Here is a 17,843-nt window from a genome sequence, read left to right as displayed (position 1 = left end):
ATCTTCTTCTCCGCGAAGCTGTTTGAGTTCTCGACTTCCCACCATACACAAAACCACAGCTTTCTCTCTCTACATATATATACACAAACACTTCATACACAGCTATTATTACGTCCGTATTCACTCCCACAAGAACGCTCTCCCTGCAGTGTCTGTGAGATGCGCCAAAGGGATGCAGAAGCTGATAAGCAGAAATCCACTTGGTCCCCCGGCAGCCTTATCCGTTAGCTCTCTCCCTCTCTCTTTCCCCCACGACTTTCTCTCTCTAGGGTTTTACAGGAACCGCCTAACCCCCTTTTCCCCTAAACCCAAACCCCCTACTTCTCCAATGCCTTCAATGGCTACTCTCCACCGTCTGCGCCACTCTCCCCTTCCTTATTCCTCCGCCGGAAGTCCTCTCTCCGGCGCCGGCTCCAAAGTAGTGCCCAAAACCGTCACTTCCCTGCGCGGTAGTTGCCGTATTTGCCGGTGTTCTCTCGAGAGCGTGGCCCCCGTGAGGGCGTGGGTCGTTCTCAAGCAGGAGAATGCGCGGGGGGCCCATGCCGCGTGGTTCGCGACGGTTGCGGCGGGGGATTCGGACACTGTTGTGCCGGCGCCGGAAGGTGAGGCGGAGGACGCGAGTCACATGAGTGGTGATGAGAACAGTAAGGATTTGAAAGAGCGGCAGGCGATTAGGTCTCACCGTAGGCAGAGGAATGGGAGCTCCGGCGCCGGGACATTACCTGGGAGTCCAGATTTGCTGACAATACCCGGTGTCGGGCCGAGAAATTTCAAGAAGCTAGTGGAGAAGGGCTTTGAAGGTGTTGCCCAGCTTAAGCAGCTATACAGGGATAAGGTATAGTGATTTGTTATTTATTTTTAAATTTGATTTGTTTTGTTTAATACTATTGTTTTAATAAAAAATGAATTAAAAATAATTTAGGCGATAATAAAATCTTGTTAACAGAACTAGACATAGTAAAATGTGATGGAGTATAGAATATTCTGCTGCAGATTTAGCCTACACTAAGATCCTCTTTGTTAGACAGGAAAGTTGGATAATTTAAGTTTGCTTTGACTTGCTTAAGTTTTAAGTCAACTGGAAATGTCATTCCCTAAAAGTTGGAAAAGTTATTCCAGGGTGGATTATTCTTAAACCCCTCAAACTTTCTATGTATTGTTCTTTGATCTCTTCTTCTGTATTCCTCTGTTCCAATATTATTAAATTTATTACAAGGGGAGAAGCAATTTTTTCTGAACTAAAAATTAAAATCTTGCACTGCAAATTCAGTTGTGGTTCATTTTTTTTTTTTTTTGAAATTATGGATAGTGTATTAAATTTGGAGATTTGGGTTTGCTGTTGTGTGCTCTGTGGATTTGAAGATGATGTTAATTTTATGTTGGAGTGTGGGAATGGCTAAGTGATATTCTGTTCTTCAGAAACAATTGAGTTATGACATTTTTGCCAATTTTAAGTAAATCTTATGCTGTTTTGTTCAAGAACCTGGTTTTGTTCTTAAGTACTAATGAAAATATAGCTGCTATGCAGTTCTATGGGACGTCTAGTGGGAAGATGGTTGAGTTTTTACAGAGTTCGGTTGGTATCATCCACAAAAACCACGCTGAGAGCATTACCACTTTCATCAAGAAAAGTGTGGACGATGAGTTAAAGGAGGACCTTGATTCTGATGTAAAGGGGAGACAAAAGAAACGAATTACGTTCTGTGTTGAGGGAAATATAAGTGTTGGCAAAACAACTTTTCTGCAGAGAATAGCTAATGAAACGCTTGAGCTACAAGACCTTGTTGAGATAGTTCCTGAACCTATTGACAAGTGGCAGGATGTTGGGCCAGATCACTTTAACATATTGGACGCATTCTATGCTGAGCCACAAAGATATGCCTATACCTTTCAAAACTATGTCTTTGTTACAAGATTAATGCAGGAGAGAGAATCATCTCGTGGTATCAAGCCTCTCAGGTTGATGGAGAGGAGTGTTTTCAGTGACAGGATGGTACGTATAACACCTTTCATAGCTTTATGTAAGGCAATGTTTGTTTTGACTCATTTTACGTTATGATTCCTGGTTGCTTGTCACACATGACTTTGAAAAAGACAAAAGTCTAATGCATTATGTCCTGTTTTTTACTTGATAAAGGTCTTTGTAAGGGCTGTTCATGAAGCGAACTGGATGAACGAGATGGAGATCAGCATCTACGACTCATGGTTTGACCCTGTTGTCTCAACTTTGCCTGGGCTAATCCCTGATGGTTTTATCTACCTGAGAGCAAGCCCTGATACTTGCCACAAGAGAATGATGCTGCGAAAGAGAGCCGAGGAAGGTGGAGTCTCCCTCGAGTATTTGCGAGACTTGCATGAAAAGCATGAGAGCTGGCTTTTCCCATTCGAAAGTGGAAATCATGGGATATTATCAGTCAGTCAACTGCCACAGAGCTTTGACAATTCCTTACCTTCAGAGATTAGGGATCGAGTTTTTTATTTGGAGGGTAATCATATGCATCCAAGTATTCAAAAGGTATTTCCAATTACTATTGTTTCCTTTCTTGGAAATGACTCAAATGAGTACTATGTATTACTTAAACACTTTGTTCTGTTTGATTATGAACAGGTTCCTGCTTTGGTCCTTGACTGTGAGCCCAACATTGACTTCAATAAAGATATTGATGCAAAGAGACAGTATGTCATCTCTTCCTATATTTTCCTAAAAAAATAAATTGCTCCCTTGTTATTTGTTGCAAAGATAGCTCTAATTCTTGCTCTTATCATCTTTCTATCCAATTCCTTGATGCTGCCAATATAGTGCTTAATTTTAGTTATAGTTCCATTAGTTTAATTGCTCTTGTTTCGTTTTTTTCTTTTTCGTTTTAAATCTCAATAAACTTCAATCCCTCAATTGAAAAGAAAGGATCTGGAACCTGTAATTAACTATTACAAGAATAATTTTTTGCCAAACCATGATATGCTTAATCATAAACTTAATATAATGAACTCAAATCATCTAAAATGGGCAATTTCTAAGAATTCTCTAGAGCAGATGCATTCACGAATCCAGTTAATTTCTTTCACCTCCTTGTTTTTCCTTCTCAGCTCATGCATGCATATAGTTCCCTATTTGTCTTTCCTTGACTTTTTGTTGCACATTCCAGAACTCAGTTAGGTTAATCTTAGTTGCTGACAAAATGCATTATGTGCAGGTACGCTCGCCAGGTTGCTGAATTCTTTGAATTCGTGAAGAAAAAGAAAGAAGTTAATGCTCCTGGAGCTGGTGAAGATTCAACGAAGAGTAATCAACCCGAGGTGCTGCTGCCTGAGAGACCAGGATTGTGGGTACCTGAGGGCAAATTCTCGGAGTCAGGCCTAAAATCTTTGGATTTTAGACGAACAATGTCATTTATGTCCCACTAGACTAGAGGGATATCCTTGCCAGTTGCCACTACCCACGAGAAGGGGTTTGGGTTGTTGATTAATCAGTCTGCCTGTAAAAAAGTTGTAGTTGATTGCTTAGTCTTGAACCTTTGACAATGTAGAGTTAACGGATGTTCCTTTGTGGATGCTATAAGACACCACCTTTTTGTATTATATGAAAACTAGTGGTTTTGTTTCTTAGTTAGTTTGATGCTTTTTAACAAATTGAATTATTGATAAAGTATAATGATTGGCATGAAGTGACTCTTTTAAATGGGAGGTCATGAGATCAAATTTTAGTCGAAGCGTTTTTTTTTTAGTACTACTGGAAAAAAAAAAGTATTGATTCTTTGTGTTTTAACATGCTGAGAAAGTATATAGTTTAACAACAGTAAAAAAAGAGTTTATAATGGGCTTGATACATGTGTATACGTACTATGTTGTGAGTTTTTGTATCTTGTATTATGAAACAATTTAGTAATTGTATCTTATTTTATAAATTTTTTTGTCTTTGTATTATATAATTTTTGTGCCTTATGGATATATAAATTCTGTACCTCATGATTTCTATTCAAAGTCCACACTAAGTGGACTCTAATCCATGATATGAATTGTAGCCCTTCACTGAATGGGCCATTGGGCCATCCGAACTTATAATGTTAGGCCCAAATTCATTCGTTAGGTAATAAGTGGAATATATAATTAAATAAAGCTAAGCAGACGAAAAAAAAGAGAAGTTGTTAATTTCTTATTTTCTGGTATCATAACCCTAACTCTTAGTTGCATAATTTCATTAATTTGCTTTTTGGACTGAATAGAGAAGAAGATCGATCGAGAGAGATAGCCAGAACTGAGAGAAGAGGCTGTGAAGATGGCTCTGAACAACGGTCTCAGGTCGTGCGCTTCCAAGCTCCTCACCTCCACCGAATCACTGCTTCCCATGTCTGGTCAGCGCTCTTCTTTCACTATATTCTTAGGGTTTCTAAATCGTTTCCTTGAGATTTTATTCGTGTTTTTTATTCACTGGTTTCTCAGGAAATTCCATTAATTTTGCGCTATTGTTAAAATTCTGCTTTGAAATCTATGGATTTGTAGATCTACTCTGTGGCCCGTGCTTGGAAATGTATATGCGGAGTATATAATATATGCGTTGTCTGTAGTTTCTCTGTCTTCTTAGGGACGGGAAAAGTTACAAAGAACGGATTTTTATCATTTAATGAAGCTAGCAAGGAAATCAGTTTAGTGTTATTGACTTTCTGAAATGATAGGATTATAAGGTTGAGTCATTGAGTGAGTGATTACTGATTAGTTGTCCATGATATGATCAGTTTGGTGTTATTGACCTAATGAAATGATAGGGTTATAAGGTTGAGTAAGTGATTAGACGTCTTTGATATGATATGATATGCTGGTATTTTATATTGCTCAGGATTCATGAAGCTAGGGTTATTTGAAATTTTCATTTTGCTGAGGCTTGAGGGCTTGCCTTTAACTATGCATCCTGTACATGCCAGCCCGTTCACATTAATAAACGGACATTGTGAGCTTTTATGTTGCACTCATCAAACTTCACACTTGCAAATTGTCTTTGTACTGTTCTAATGGTTTGCTTGCACTACCTGTTTTGTTACTTGTCACCTCATGCTTTTCTTTTAGATTAGATATGTGGATATATCTATACTCCACGTGTGTGATGCTTAAGTACTTCTCAGGAAGAAACTTGAGTCTTGCAAAGACTGTTTGATCTTTGATTTGCCTTCTTTCAGTACAATGACCGTACACTAGTATGGCTGAATTCAGATGCTAATAGATATATTTCGGCGTTTCATAAGTAGTTTGGAAACTATTATTACAATCTTGCAGCCTAGCTATGTTTCTTGTCTTATATATTGTCCAGCAACATGTCTTTTGGGTTTCTTTTTCTTTTGGGATTTAGGATGCAGCTTGGCGTTAAGCTGTGCCCCTTTCTAGGCATAGTAGATTTAGGTTCACATCTCTTCACCCCCCCATCCCCCATGAGATGTAAAAAAAAATGGATTATATTCCTCTGCAACCTTTGCTTAGTCTCACAGTTAATGCTACTTTTTGGCTTTCCTGAGCTCATTTTCTTTGACATCTAATGCCTTTTTGTATGATAGGTGAGGCTGTTGTTGTACTAATATAATTACATGCTAGTATTCCTTCTGCCATTATAGTTATCAATTGGTGCTCTGCTCACATAAACCTCTAGAAACTGACCTTTTTTTCCTGAAAGTGAACAAATGAATTCGAACTGTGATTTTAATACTTATTTTGCATGTTATTATTGGTTGTGGTTATTCATTGTGCTAACAAAAACTATAATATTTTGTGGCAGTGAGCCGAGGAATCCACTCCACCGGCATGAAAAGAATGGGAGGAGGACATGCTCATGGCCATGACGAGCCATTCTACTTGCATGCAAAGCACATGTACAACTTGGATAGGATGAAGCATCAGAAGCTGAAGATGACACTCGGTGTGCTATCTGCATTCAGCATTGGTGTTGCAGTTCCCGTTTGGGCTGTCATCTTCCAGCAAAAGAAGACCGCTTCAGCGTAGATGTTGCATTATCGTTATTTGCAATAACAGGCCTGCCTGCTTGGGTTGCCTCGTGCACAGATCATGCTCATGAAAAACATTATGTTTTGAATATTTAACTTCTTCCAGTTTGTTTTGCTATGCCTTGTGGTCTGGCTCTACTTTGATCAATTGAAAATAGTTTTGAAGTTGTCATGCAGATTTTTCAATAATATTTTCTGGATTTTTCCGTCACGAACGATTCTAAGAGTGAAAGTTGTCATGCGTTGGGGAGCTTGTTGAATCAGTTTACCTTGAATATCATACTTTCTTGCATTGCTTTGACACCAAAAATTTGCATGGTGGTAAATGGAATTTTGTTTTTCTTTTTGGGGGAGGAAAGAATTCATTTATATTATAAAATCTTTCATTTTCCCTTTAGTACTCCACAATAGGATTGTCACAAGTTTCACGGCGGAACTTTGAGCCATTTATTGTGGTTTAACAATGTGTTGGGAGGTGGAGACACATCAAACTAAAAAGTGATTTGCCTATTCAGACAGTTAAGTTTGAGAGTAATATAGATGTTGACACTTGCATCTTGTTGGAGCTATTCGAGAGTTTTTAAAGAGTTGTGTTACTCGGGCCGCCTCAAAAAGTACTCGGTCTGTACATGAAAAGTCAATTAAATCTCGATAAAATGTCAAATTGAGCAATAAAGTTCAAGAATCGATAAATAACATGCTATTATAGGTCATTTTAGTTCAAGCATTAGTCCAACGAAAATCCGTGACGACTCGGTCGTCACCGGTCGCCATCTACTAGAGAAGGTGACCAGTTGGTCGCCTTCTCTGGTGTAAGGTGACCTTTTGGTCAATGGTGATGTTTTCCGGTAAGATTTTACTGATAACCTGTTAGTTGGTAAATTTGACTTATTTAACCAAAAAACATGTTTGAAAGTTTACTTGCACTTTTTTAAAAATTTATGTGCTTAATTGACTTTTGGTGTAAAGTTTTTTTTTTTGAGTACTATTGACTTTGTTACAATGTAATACCTGTTCGTGGAGGTGCAACCGAGTGCCACTAGACTAGGTCTTTGGCACTTTTGGTGTAAAGTTTATAGGCTATCCCAATATATAAACATAAATGTATAGCTCAACTATCATCTTAAACTTTTAGTTTAATTTGTGGTTAGATTATAAATTATTTGACATTTTAAACATAATCTACTCATTTGTTTCTGGCAGCTAATCATGTGAGCACAGAATTGAAGTGATAACATGAATGAAAATTATTGCATTACATTGAAGAAGATGAAACCCAGAATTCCAACTCATCAGTGCATGAAAACATTAGAAAACAGCATTGCTTAGAGTCCATGTCCAAACAAGGTGGTGAAAATGCATTTGATTTTCCACCAAGTTCAACACAACTATCAAGCATGAATTGTTTTTTTTTTTTTTNAAAAAAAAAAAAAAAACAAAAACCTGTTCCATAATGACAGAAATCGCCCGACGAATACTGTTCTTGAAAGTAAAAACAAGATCCCTCTCACCTTTTATCTTCATCTTTCTCTGTTCCTTTATGCTAATTATTATGTATTTGGTTTCCTCGGTCGGTCCATCAGCATGTCCACGACGACGATCTCTTTATTATCGGCTTCATTTGCCTGTCCTCTTCCAAAGAAATCATCCCGAGGTGCGAAGGATCCTCGAGCATCATCTTTGCCACCAGGTATCCAGCGATGGACCATGTCTGCTGCTTCCTAGCCTGTTTCCCGATATATCTTCCGAGCTTTCCATCGTAGTATTCTGGCCACCCGTCCTTCAGCAAGCGGCTCTCAGCTAGATCAATCGCTCGTTTTGCAATCTGTGGCCGCCCTGTCTTGATGCAGGCAGCAGTCACCAGCCACAAGAGAACTGCACGTTTTTGTACCCCGAGAAGACATTGCATAAGAAAACATAAAGTGAACTATAATTGAACTCGACTACAATCCAATATGATGTGTTATAACTAGGAATAGCGAGAACTGAGAGAATTAAAGCATGTGCTCCCTCCATCTCAACTCTATCCATGACCTTTTGCATGGCTTTGATACCAAATTGAAGCATGTGTTTCATCTCAACTAAAAGTCTAAGCTGATAGTTGGACTGCACATTTATGTTTATATATATTATATGCTCAAGAATAAGAATCGAAAATTCAAAAGTATACTATACTATAGAACAAAGAATATTAAGTAACGGTTCGAAAAAATATAAAAGCAAAGATAGAAGAACCTGGCCAAGAGCCTCCGTTATGGTAACTCCATCTAGTATTTTTGGGATCACAGCCAGTCACGATTCTCCATTCATGATTCTCGAGCGCGGGGTACGATATTTTTAGAGGCATTTCCCCTACGAGCTCCTCCCAGCGTGCTTCAATAAGATCCATGATCGCAGAGGCTTGCTCGGGAGTGGCAAGAGATGCCAAAATGGCAACACAGTTACCTAACGCAAACCATCTAAAATCCACCCTCGCGGGACTAACATTGCCAACAAAGTAACCCCCACGCGTAGGCATAAAATCAAATACCCAATCCGGGATTGAATCTGGAATGACATTGAACTTATTTACTGCAGTATGAGAATACTCTTCAGTTTTAAAACGGTATATGTCATTTAATTGCTGGAAGTCGAGCCAGAAATAACTCCTCATATGGTAACTCAAGGCATGTAGACGTTTTACTATTCGCTCGATAAATTCTTTTCCTTCTGCGTCGGGCTTTAACATTGCCAAAGCACATCTCAGTGCCATGAAGAAGAGCGCTTGAATTTCAATCGGATAACCATAAACTCCCTGAAATCCAAAATAGGAACACTTTAAAGTCTGTATCTAGGTATTAATATAAAATAACCGAACAGTATGCAATGCTACGGTTTCATTTCTTTCAAAACCCCTAGATGGGATATAGAAAAGAATTCAAAGTTTGCAATATATAGGAACTCACAATAAGCCTAGTTATTCAATGTCACTTCTACAATTTTAGTAGAAACTGATTAATGGAAATCCATGGCATTAGATGTCAAGGATCTTAATCCAACCATAACCACGAGCAATTTAGCATTATGGAGCAATTTTAAGAGCATGTAATGTTATAAAGATAAAAGACTCAGTGGAGGCGATATTGACTCTTTGCGTTTCATAGGTTGAGAAAATAGTTATGAACAGATACTGCATTGTAATAGAGTCAGTAATATTAAAAAAAATAATAAAGATAAGAGACAGGAATTTACCATTCTTCTATCGATCATCGAGCATCCATCAGCACACAGCAAAGTAGGAAATGTATCGAACCCTTCTGACAAACACAAACTCAAAATAAGCCTCATTCCCTTTTGGCACTCCGGTCTTTCAGCGAGAGTTGTGTCTCCAGTAGATTTTGTATATGCACGCAGAAGAATTATCCACCAAAATCCCGAGTCCACTGGAGCGACTCTTCCAATTGCATTCTCGCCAAAGTCCGCAATGATTGTATCAGTCTTACGAACTGGATCGTGAAGAACTTTGAAACTGGCTGGCATAACCCCTTCGCCAAGCTTGAATCTGTCCACTTTCTTTTCCCAACCTTGAAGCAGAAGTGTCTTGAGCAGGAAATTCTTAACGATATCAGGCTCACCATTCATTAGGAAGGCCAGAGCACTAGGTACAAAATCACGAACAAAAACCTGCACATCATCCATGATTTTAAACTCTCTTAAGGAAATCCCTCTTAGCAGAAATTTTTATAGAAACACAATCACCAAGAAAGTTATGGCCTCTCAAATCACACAAATATAATTCGGTTTCCAGCATTTTTGTCTAAAAGTAATACTTGATCAAGGTACTTAATACCTGTATTATGCATACTACAAAATTAAAATATTACGGAGTAGTAAATTATAGAAAAGGTACTTTCTTTGCCAACAAAATACTGACCTGATCATAATTTAGGACCTCTTCAGAACCGTGCTCATTTGCAGCGATTGTACCCACAGGTTGGTCTCTAAAATATACCAAAGACCGGCGCAGAGCATCCCATGCCTCGGCAACCATTGGATGGGGTTCAAAAGAGTTGCGGGTGGAAGAAACCGGGGTATCCAACCCAGACCTGCTGGGCGAGTAAGCAGTTTCATAATTATCCAAACCTCGGGCTAGGCCAACGGACATTTCACTCAGTGACCTCTCGTCAAAGGATCTCTGCCTCTCTATGTTCAGCCTTGGCTTGTCAAGAAGCTTCGAGAGATCATAGTCCATCTCCGAGATGGAGCAACTGGAGCTGACATTCTTCAGTCCAAACTCTTTAGTAACATGACCGTCCATATTCATCTAATTCCTTCAACACTCGCAGCTAATCTGATATAGAACAAAACAATCTCCTCTTAGGCAATTTTTGTATATAATATAAATGTTATACACCAATACAAACTCAAGTCACAGTAGCATATACACAGATAGACTTATAATATGCGTTTGTCAGCACCAATATTTGTCAAACGAGATAAACACAATCCATACTCTGTATTATTCACGAGGGGAAAAAAACAAATGGGTATACACAAGTATGTACAAATATACAAGACATTTATAGTCAACCATCCAAGCATACTATATAAGGGTAATGCTATTTTGGGGGAAACCTAGGGTAACCACAAGGTTCCAAATTTGACTCCCGGTGGGAGCAACTTATTGACCTTCTTGATTTGAGCCGGTTAGTTATAGGCAACCTAGACCGGTTTACCTTATGGTCTTTTGCCAACTAGGGTAACAAGGCGGGCTTCACCCTGAACGCATCTTCGGATAGCTGCTGCGGGCTATCTCGTAAATCAAAGGTAATGCTATTTGTACCAAAATATCTGCACCAGATTTCATGACTTCATCTAACTAATTTATAGTGGGATTAGTCAACTCTCAAGTAGTTAATGCATACAAAGTCTAATGACACAACTCAATAAATTCAGAGGAAAACAAATAGGAATACATTGTTGCCCATGAGGAAACAGGGAAAGAATCACTGACAAAATCATAGAGATGATATCCAGTTAAAAAGGAAAGCTTCAATCTTTATTGTCCAATCCAAATATATTTTCAGAGGCCATAAAAATAACACCCAGTAATAGCTTAACTACCATAGTTACAACAATCCCATATAGAGAAAGCCTTTCACAATTTTGGTAATTGTTTGATGCTTTAGGTAGGATTAAAATTCTCAGACTTTATATGCCAAAAGAAGTTGAGGAAAACCAAATATAACCCATACAAATATTAACAAAAGATTACACCTTTGAACCTTGGAAGTTCAAAAAAACCTGCATATGGACATATTCAACACAGAAATGCCAATTAGATGAAAAATACTTCAAGATCCAATTGCATTAAATAAAAAAGTGAGGGAAAAAAATGGTAAACCAGCAAACTAGCTGAAGAAAAAGATTCAAACAAGAAAGGCTTTTCAAGAACCTTACAGCCCAGAATGAGGGGAGCTAAATGAGATCTAAAGCAGGTGTGAACAAGCACAGGAAAGAGAGGGAGAGGAGAGAAGACTTGCCTGCAACAATGGCGGCCGGAGAGGCGGCGAGATCGCCCGGAAGGGAACAGAGAGATGAGGGGATTGTGAGAATGGAGGGAGAGGAGAAAAAGAAAGCATGTTGTGGGGAGAAGATATTTATAGAGAGAGATGAGTGTTGGGAAAGAGAGAAATGAAGAGATGAAAGGGGGAAGGCAAAGTAGGTGGGCTGCCAGGCTGCCTGCCAGTGGTTGTTGGCGCGGGCGGGCGAGCGTGTGTTCTGGGATTGACCAAACCTCTATAAACTATTCTATTAAAAATCACATTTTTTTACTGCGAAATCTTTATTACGGATTATAATTCAATCTCGAAAATCTTCATTGTCAACGTATCTCGAACAATGTGATGACGGTTTTTAAGTAAGAAAATAAATTGGACTTTCGATATTAGTTATAACGTTTGGCGTGAGTGGTAAGAGTCTGATCCTAACAAAGCTGATTCCGAATTGCCAGTCACCGGTTCTATGTTTCAGTTATAGTTTCAGCTTGAACAGTTTGTTCAAATATTTTTTTTATAGCTTGCTAATTTTTATTTTTTAAATTATTCAACTTAAACTTTTTAATAGTTTTTTTTGTAATGTTAACATAATTTTAAACTTAAATATTTAAAAGTTTAAGTTAAACCAAAATAATAATAACTTTGAGCTTGCACTTAATTTAAATTTTAAATTTATTTATTAATTATGGTTTAAATATTTTAGAAATTGAAACAAAAACCTTATGGGTTATAGTTCCAAATAGAAACCAAAATTGTACGTATAGTTCCTCTTCTATATGATATAATTCGGTTCAAACCATAACGCCATCATTTCTAACCCTAACATCTTAGTAAATTAAGTAAATTACATAGTGCATTTTAATAGTTTACGAGTTCCCAAATGCTTGTATAGTTGCCACCAGCAATGCAATGCTAATTAATTTTTATCTGAATTTAGTCAATCTAATTTAATTGAGTAGGTATTCATTTTTGGTATCACAAATGTGTAGGTTAAAATATATTGGGTCAATAAATTCAGCTGAATTTATTGTCTCCTTATATTTTGGTATTTTGCATCATATTACATTATAGTCAACCTTATTTTACTATTGTGATAATTACCCAAATAATCATTATACTTTAACAAAGTTAGAAATAAGCAAAATAATCATTAAACTTTATCAAATTTAATTTTTCTGAGTATTATTAAAAGTATAATGTAGACAGGCAAGATGGGTTCGTCCGTTCATATATTAAAGTAAATTTAGGAATTTATTTAAATTGCAAATCATGTGTCTAATATAATTTTCAGAATAAAAACAAAAAATCCTCACAAGTATGTTTATAATCTGAAATAATAAGCTTTCATAATTGAACTTTAAAAGATCCAAATTTAACAAAGTTTTAGGTCACAAGGAAACACGCATCAATTATTCAAGGGTATGCACAAGATAAACATTACTCTTATGTAACAGCTCGCAAATCACATACTAAAAAAATGATAAATCGGATTAAGAAGATTATATACTACATATTCGACTGAGAGCATGTCAATAAAAATTCACCTCTGACATTCAAATATGAGAATTATATTTCACATACTCGATTACTCATTTCAATATAAAAATAATATTGCTAAGGAATTAGTGATCGAATTTGTGAAGTATAATTGTTGTACATAAAAATTTAAAAATGTTACCGACAGCAAATGGTGGTTAACCTAATTAATCAAACAATCGCATAATTAATCAAGTTGAAATAATTATCAAAAAATATATTATTTGAGAATTTTTCTTTTCTTTTGTGATATTTGCGGTATCGTATTACAGTACAATTATCATTTTCCGATTCTGAGGGTTGAATCTGAAAGTCTGAATCTCCTGTGAGTTTTCAGTTGTCGTTGTCGGCCAACTTGTTTTTAATTTCCAATCACTCCCTATATTTTATTCATTATTTCAGTTGACCCCTTTTTTACTTTTGGCTGTCTGTTTTTGAACAAATATTGCTGCCCTGCACATGCTTTTTTAAAATGGATAATGTTACATCAAAATTGCATAAAATTATATAATATTTGATATAAAGTATAATTGTATCTAATTAATTCATGATAAAATTAATTTATAAATATAAAAAACTAAATAATACATTTTTTATGAGACACGTTAAATGGCAAAAACTTTTATAAATATTTTATTATAAATTTATATTATAAGAACATTTTTTATGATGTATATAAAGAATCCATGCTCATTAAATAAAAATAAAATAATTATAAAAACTTTTAAGGTTGTGATCAATGTTGATGTCTTTTATACGTTATACAAACTTAAGTTTTTTTCAATATTATTTTAGCTTGTACCAAAGAGGCATTGATGTAAATCAGCACCATACACTTTTTTTTTTTTAATAATTGTACTATTTATTTATTGGTCCATACTTATTTTTTATTTTTTATTCTAAAAACAAGCCATATGTACAATAGTTATAAATACAAAATATTCCATTTTAGAAATTCAAAACGTCGTGATATGGTGCCTTGAAAATTTCCCCATAAAATACTGTTAATTCTAAAATATTGGAATCCCAAATATATTATAATTTGAATTCCCATAAGAAATCTTTCTTGAGATGCTCTTATTATTCCCTCTATTTTTCTTTTTTCTTTTTCTTTTTTTTTTTTGTATTTTTATCCACACTTGTGCATATTTTATAATTTTAAAAATTCAAAGAGTTTTTTACTTCTTTTTTTTTTTTTTAGCCCAAAAGGAATATTATTCTTGAGTTAGAAAACTTTGAATATGATACTTTTACCTTAATACTGAGTTTGACTAGCTAGGGTTATATCACATACCTTTGCTAATATGAGTATTATAAATTTATGTGACCTTTTTTCAAGGTATGTTACAATCTCCGATGAGGTGGGTTTAATTAGGTTTAATGTTACATACAAAATAATCTAATTATTTTATTTACTTTGAATATTGTGAGACAATATAGTAAATTGTCAACTTTACTCTTTGAAACATATATTTGTGTGTACGCTCTGTGTATAAGTGTGTATTTACGCATATTAAAAACACCAAAGTAAAATATTCATTCTAACAAATTCAGATTGCATCCCAGTAATTTGAGCACATCCCTGACAATGTGTAGAATGAAGATAATAATGTTACGTTCTAAGAATAAATGGATAGTATAATATATTTTAACATTTCGTGAATTAAATCATTGTGGTAAATACATTTAATTCATACGTTACTGTTTAAATTTTATCGTATTTAAATAATACAAAATTTTAAAAACTGATGCTCTAAATCTATATGCACTACTTTGTATAATTAATTAGAAAGTCAATAGTTGGTAACGAATCATAACAAAACCCTAAAAACCATGGAAAATAAAAAATAAAAACAAAGGACATATTTTTTTAACTTTTGAATGATTCATAGGTCTTGGTAATATAATACTGGTAATTAAATATATTGGCATTATTATTTCAAATATATATATATATATATATATATATATATATATATATATATATATATATATATTGGCATTATTCTAAATTTCTATTAGTAAACGCTTTAAATTAGTTTAATATTTGTAATGTCCATTAACATGCATGATGTTTATGATTCATAGGTCTTGGTAATATAAAATATAAAGCTATTAGTGTATTTATTATATTATGAGAATTTTATAGTGTTATTTGACATCGATTTTTGGTATACTTAATACAATTACGTTTGTGTTTCTTTTTTAGTCAAGCTTGTAGGAGCCTAGGAGACACCTTTAAGTCCATATCATACTCAGGCTAATTCTCGTTCGTACCGAGTCGATCCAAGTTAATTTTTCCTATCTTAAGAAACAAAGTGCACGATCACTCACACCAACCAAACTAATTTACACAACTACATTTGTTAAAGTTACATTAGATATTATTAATATTTATTTTAATAGTACTCAATTTAATCAAGTATAATAACTTGCGTAGTAATAATAATAATAATAATAATAATAATAATAATAATAATAATAATTGATCAATAATATAGAAAAATATAATATTATTATTATTATTCGGCTTTAAGATCAATAAAATGTTAAGTTTGACATATTTGCTATATATATATATATGACTCTATTACATTGTAGTATTTGTGTATCTATATTTTCTCAACCTGTTGAAACACAACCTGAGACTCGATCTCATAACCTCTTATATATATAAAATATTATATGACAAAAATAAAAAATAATGCATATTTAATTATTTATATTATTTTTATAAATATATTTCATCACTTTCCATTTTAAAAATAAAAACTTTCAAAATTTTTGAATTGAAGTAAAAACAGAAGTGAAGTCCAACAAAGATGTTGGGTACATGCGATGACGCGATCCCGAGTCCCAACAAATTGGAATTGGGACTTTCTTAATTTTATCCTAATTTGGCATTGAATCCCACAACCTGGGAAGATGCTTTTTTTTTTAATTTTTTTTTATAAGAAGCTAATCTGATCTTGAATTTTTATTTTTATTGTTTTGAAATTTTGAATTTTTATTTTATAAAAAATAAATAAAAACATTCTAGCCACAAGTTTAACTTTTGTCAATTTCAAAAAAATATATTTGTTCTATAATTTTCAAAAGTGAATGTTATTGAGAAATACATGATAAAATTCGAACTTGGTCTGAGTTAAAGAACATTTGAAAGGTTTGAATTCACAACTTTACCTTTTAAAAACAGTAAAAATATTTTATTTACAATGATTTTGTTACCGAAAACCAAAAGTGCTAAAAAAATATATACAAATTGTGTACTTAAATAAACAATTTAAAATCAAAACTGAGAGAGGTGGAATAGTCATTATTAGACCAAAAATGTCAAAAGCTCTTGTCTGTATCCACGTTGGCCATGACTAGGACAATTAGATATAGTAGATACACACACATGATGATATTAGTTTACCAATTCTTATAATAATAAAAAAACCAAAACATCTTTCGGTGCAAGTCCGCCATATACATTGAGTATTCTTAGTACAATTTATTCGCTCATGTAATTTATTAATTATTACATAAAAATATAATTTACTCAGTATATACCATCATATAGTAACTACAATTTTTCTCGTCATAAAAAAAAAAATCATTGCTCACCTTTTCTATTCATCATTTTCAACCAATTTCAAATCGGTCTTTACCGATCAAAAAATGTTGGTTGGAATGTGCGAAAATTCTAGCGGTGGTTGTAGGTTTGTGATGCAGTATAAGCTAAGGTATAAATTAATAAAGATCCTTTATAAATATAAATTGAAACTATTACGCCCGTGGAACAAGTTTATAGAATGTGACGTTATAATTAAAGTATGGCAAACATATGATTAATTAATCCGTTTACCATAAAATTATAAAACATAATAAACAATATAGAAGTGGTTCGTCAATATATATCATCATTTAAAATGCAGGTATGCAAAATATAGTTTATATTTTAATAAGATTCACGTGAATCACGTCATCACTTTCCTTTCTCCCATCAAATTATACCTAACAACCATTTTTTTTAAATATTTGTCTGGTAATTTTTAAATATAGTTTAATTTTGTAGTATTTAATATAGTTAGTTTTTAAATATATAACATTTATTGATTAATTAATATTAAAATAAATATTACACAAAATTAAATTGTAAATGAATTGAGCCAAAGAGAGTACTATTTTGAATTTAACGCTTTAACTACCTCTTAAAAAAGAAATATATTAATTATAGTAAATGAATTTGTAAAAACAATTATAAATGACTGATTCAACTAAAGGAGTAGCTTAAGTGGCAAAGAAACTTTTGTTGTGGGGAAAAATTCCTGAATAATTTGGGCTTGATTTTCACAAGTGACGATTCTTCTTGGGTCAACTTTGGTGCCTCTCGAAGCGAATAGGAATTTAATTGGGTGGACTAAGACGGCTAAACGGACAGAGAAAGATATGAATCGATTTGATTGGGCTTGCACTTATTTTTGCTATTTTCTTTTGTTTGAATTGACAAAATGTACGTGTCCTAGGGTTTTCTGAATTCACGAGTCTATATATCTAAGTATGTGGTTGGAGTGTAATTAAGGAATTTGCATCCCCACGTAGTAGCTACCGGGAGAATTAAGGGGATGAAATACGTGGAGATCTGATCTTATCCACATGACCTGGACAACCATGCTGTTTTGTGTCTTCATTTTCGTTATAATTAATGAAGTGGGTTGACTACACCAGATTTGGTAACAAATCCCTTTCCTTCCCAAACATTTCTGCAATTCCCCCCCCCCCCCCCCCCCCCCCCCCC

The 17,843-nt window shown here is 34.4% G+C and overlaps 3 protein-coding genes across 4 annotated transcripts; 2 read left to right on the top strand and 1 right to left on the bottom strand.

Annotated features, from left to right (window-relative positions):
* Positions 1 to 3,630, top strand: LOC116002398. The gene is made up of 5 exons (XM_031242528.1): positions 1 to 835; positions 1,529 to 1,993; positions 2,138 to 2,515; positions 2,609 to 2,676; positions 3,195 to 3,630. The coding sequence occupies exons 1-5, from the start codon at positions 173 to 175 to the stop codon at positions 3,403 to 3,405; spliced, it is 1,785 nt and encodes a 594-aa protein (XP_031098388.1). The 5' UTR covers positions 1 to 172; the 3' UTR covers positions 3,406 to 3,630.
* Positions 3,631 to 4,150: 520 nt separating this feature from the next.
* Positions 4,151 to 6,247, top strand: LOC116002400. The gene is made up of 2 exons (XM_031242531.1): positions 4,151 to 4,352; positions 5,762 to 6,247. Exons 1-2 carry the CDS (start codon positions 4,277 to 4,279, stop codon positions 5,983 to 5,985), a joined length of 300 nt encoding a protein of 99 aa, XP_031098391.1. The 5' UTR covers positions 4,151 to 4,276; the 3' UTR covers positions 5,986 to 6,247.
* Positions 6,248 to 7,512: 1,265 nt separating this feature from the next.
* Positions 7,513 to 11,662, bottom strand: LOC116002399 (probable alkaline/neutral invertase D). 2 transcript variants are annotated; one of them, XM_031242530.1, is made up of 6 exons: positions 11,510 to 11,646; positions 11,244 to 11,270; positions 9,901 to 10,317; positions 9,219 to 9,650; positions 8,223 to 8,781; positions 7,513 to 7,862 (listed from the first exon to the last, which is right to left on the bottom strand). In XM_031242530.1, the coding sequence occupies exons 3-6, from the start codon at positions 10,288 to 10,290 to the stop codon at positions 7,567 to 7,569; spliced, it is 1,677 nt and encodes a 558-aa protein (XP_031098390.1). In that variant the 5' UTR covers positions 10,291 to 10,317; positions 11,244 to 11,270; positions 11,510 to 11,646; the 3' UTR covers positions 7,513 to 7,566. The 2 variants fall into 2 exon arrangements, with proteins under 2 accessions (XP_031098390.1, XP_031098389.1); XM_031242529.1 differs by lacking the exon at positions 11,244 to 11,270 and having other exon boundaries at positions 11,510 to 11,662.
* Positions 11,663 to 17,843: the final 6,181 nt, after the last annotated feature.

The sequence above is a fragment of the Ipomoea triloba genome, chromosome 13, assembly GCF_003576645.1.
Source record: "Ipomoea triloba cultivar NCNSP0323 chromosome 13, ASM357664v1".
Lineage (NCBI taxonomy): Eukaryota > Viridiplantae > Streptophyta > Magnoliopsida > Solanales > Convolvulaceae > Ipomoea > Ipomoea triloba.
This window is presented reverse-complemented; position numbering and strand designations above follow the sequence as displayed.

Bases quoted from the DNA above. Each gene is read 5' to 3' on its own strand.
- LOC116002398 (XM_031242528.1), top strand. From the start codon at position 173: ATGCAGAAGCTGATAAGCAGAAATCCACTTGGTCCCCCGGCAGCCTTA. The intron at 836-1,528 runs GTATAGTGATTT...GCTGCTATGCAG, and splicing joins AGCAGCTATACAGGGATAAG to TTCTATGGGACGTCTAGTGG. The intron at 1,994-2,137 runs GTACGTATAACA...TACTTGATAAAG, and splicing joins GTGTTTTCAGTGACAGGATG to GTCTTTGTAAGGGCTGTTCA.
- LOC116002400 (XM_031242531.1), top strand. From the start codon at position 4,277: ATGGCTCTGAACAACGGTCTCAGGTCGTGCGCTTCCAAGCTCCTCACC. The intron at 4,353-5,761 runs GTCAGCGCTCTT...ATTTTGTGGCAG, and splicing joins ATCACTGCTTCCCATGTCTG to TGAGCCGAGGAATCCACTCC.
- LOC116002399 (XM_031242529.1), bottom strand. From the start codon at position 10,290: ATGAATATGGACGGTCATGTTACTAAAGAGTTTGGACTGAAGAATGTC. The intron at 9,651-9,900 runs GTCAGTATTTTG...GATGATGTGCAG, and splicing joins AGGTCCTAAATTATGATCAG to GTTTTTGTTCGTGATTTTGT. The intron at 8,782-9,218 runs GTAAATTCCTGT...TTTGGATTTCAG, and splicing joins CGATGATCGATAGAAGAATG to GGAGTTTATGGTTATCCGAT.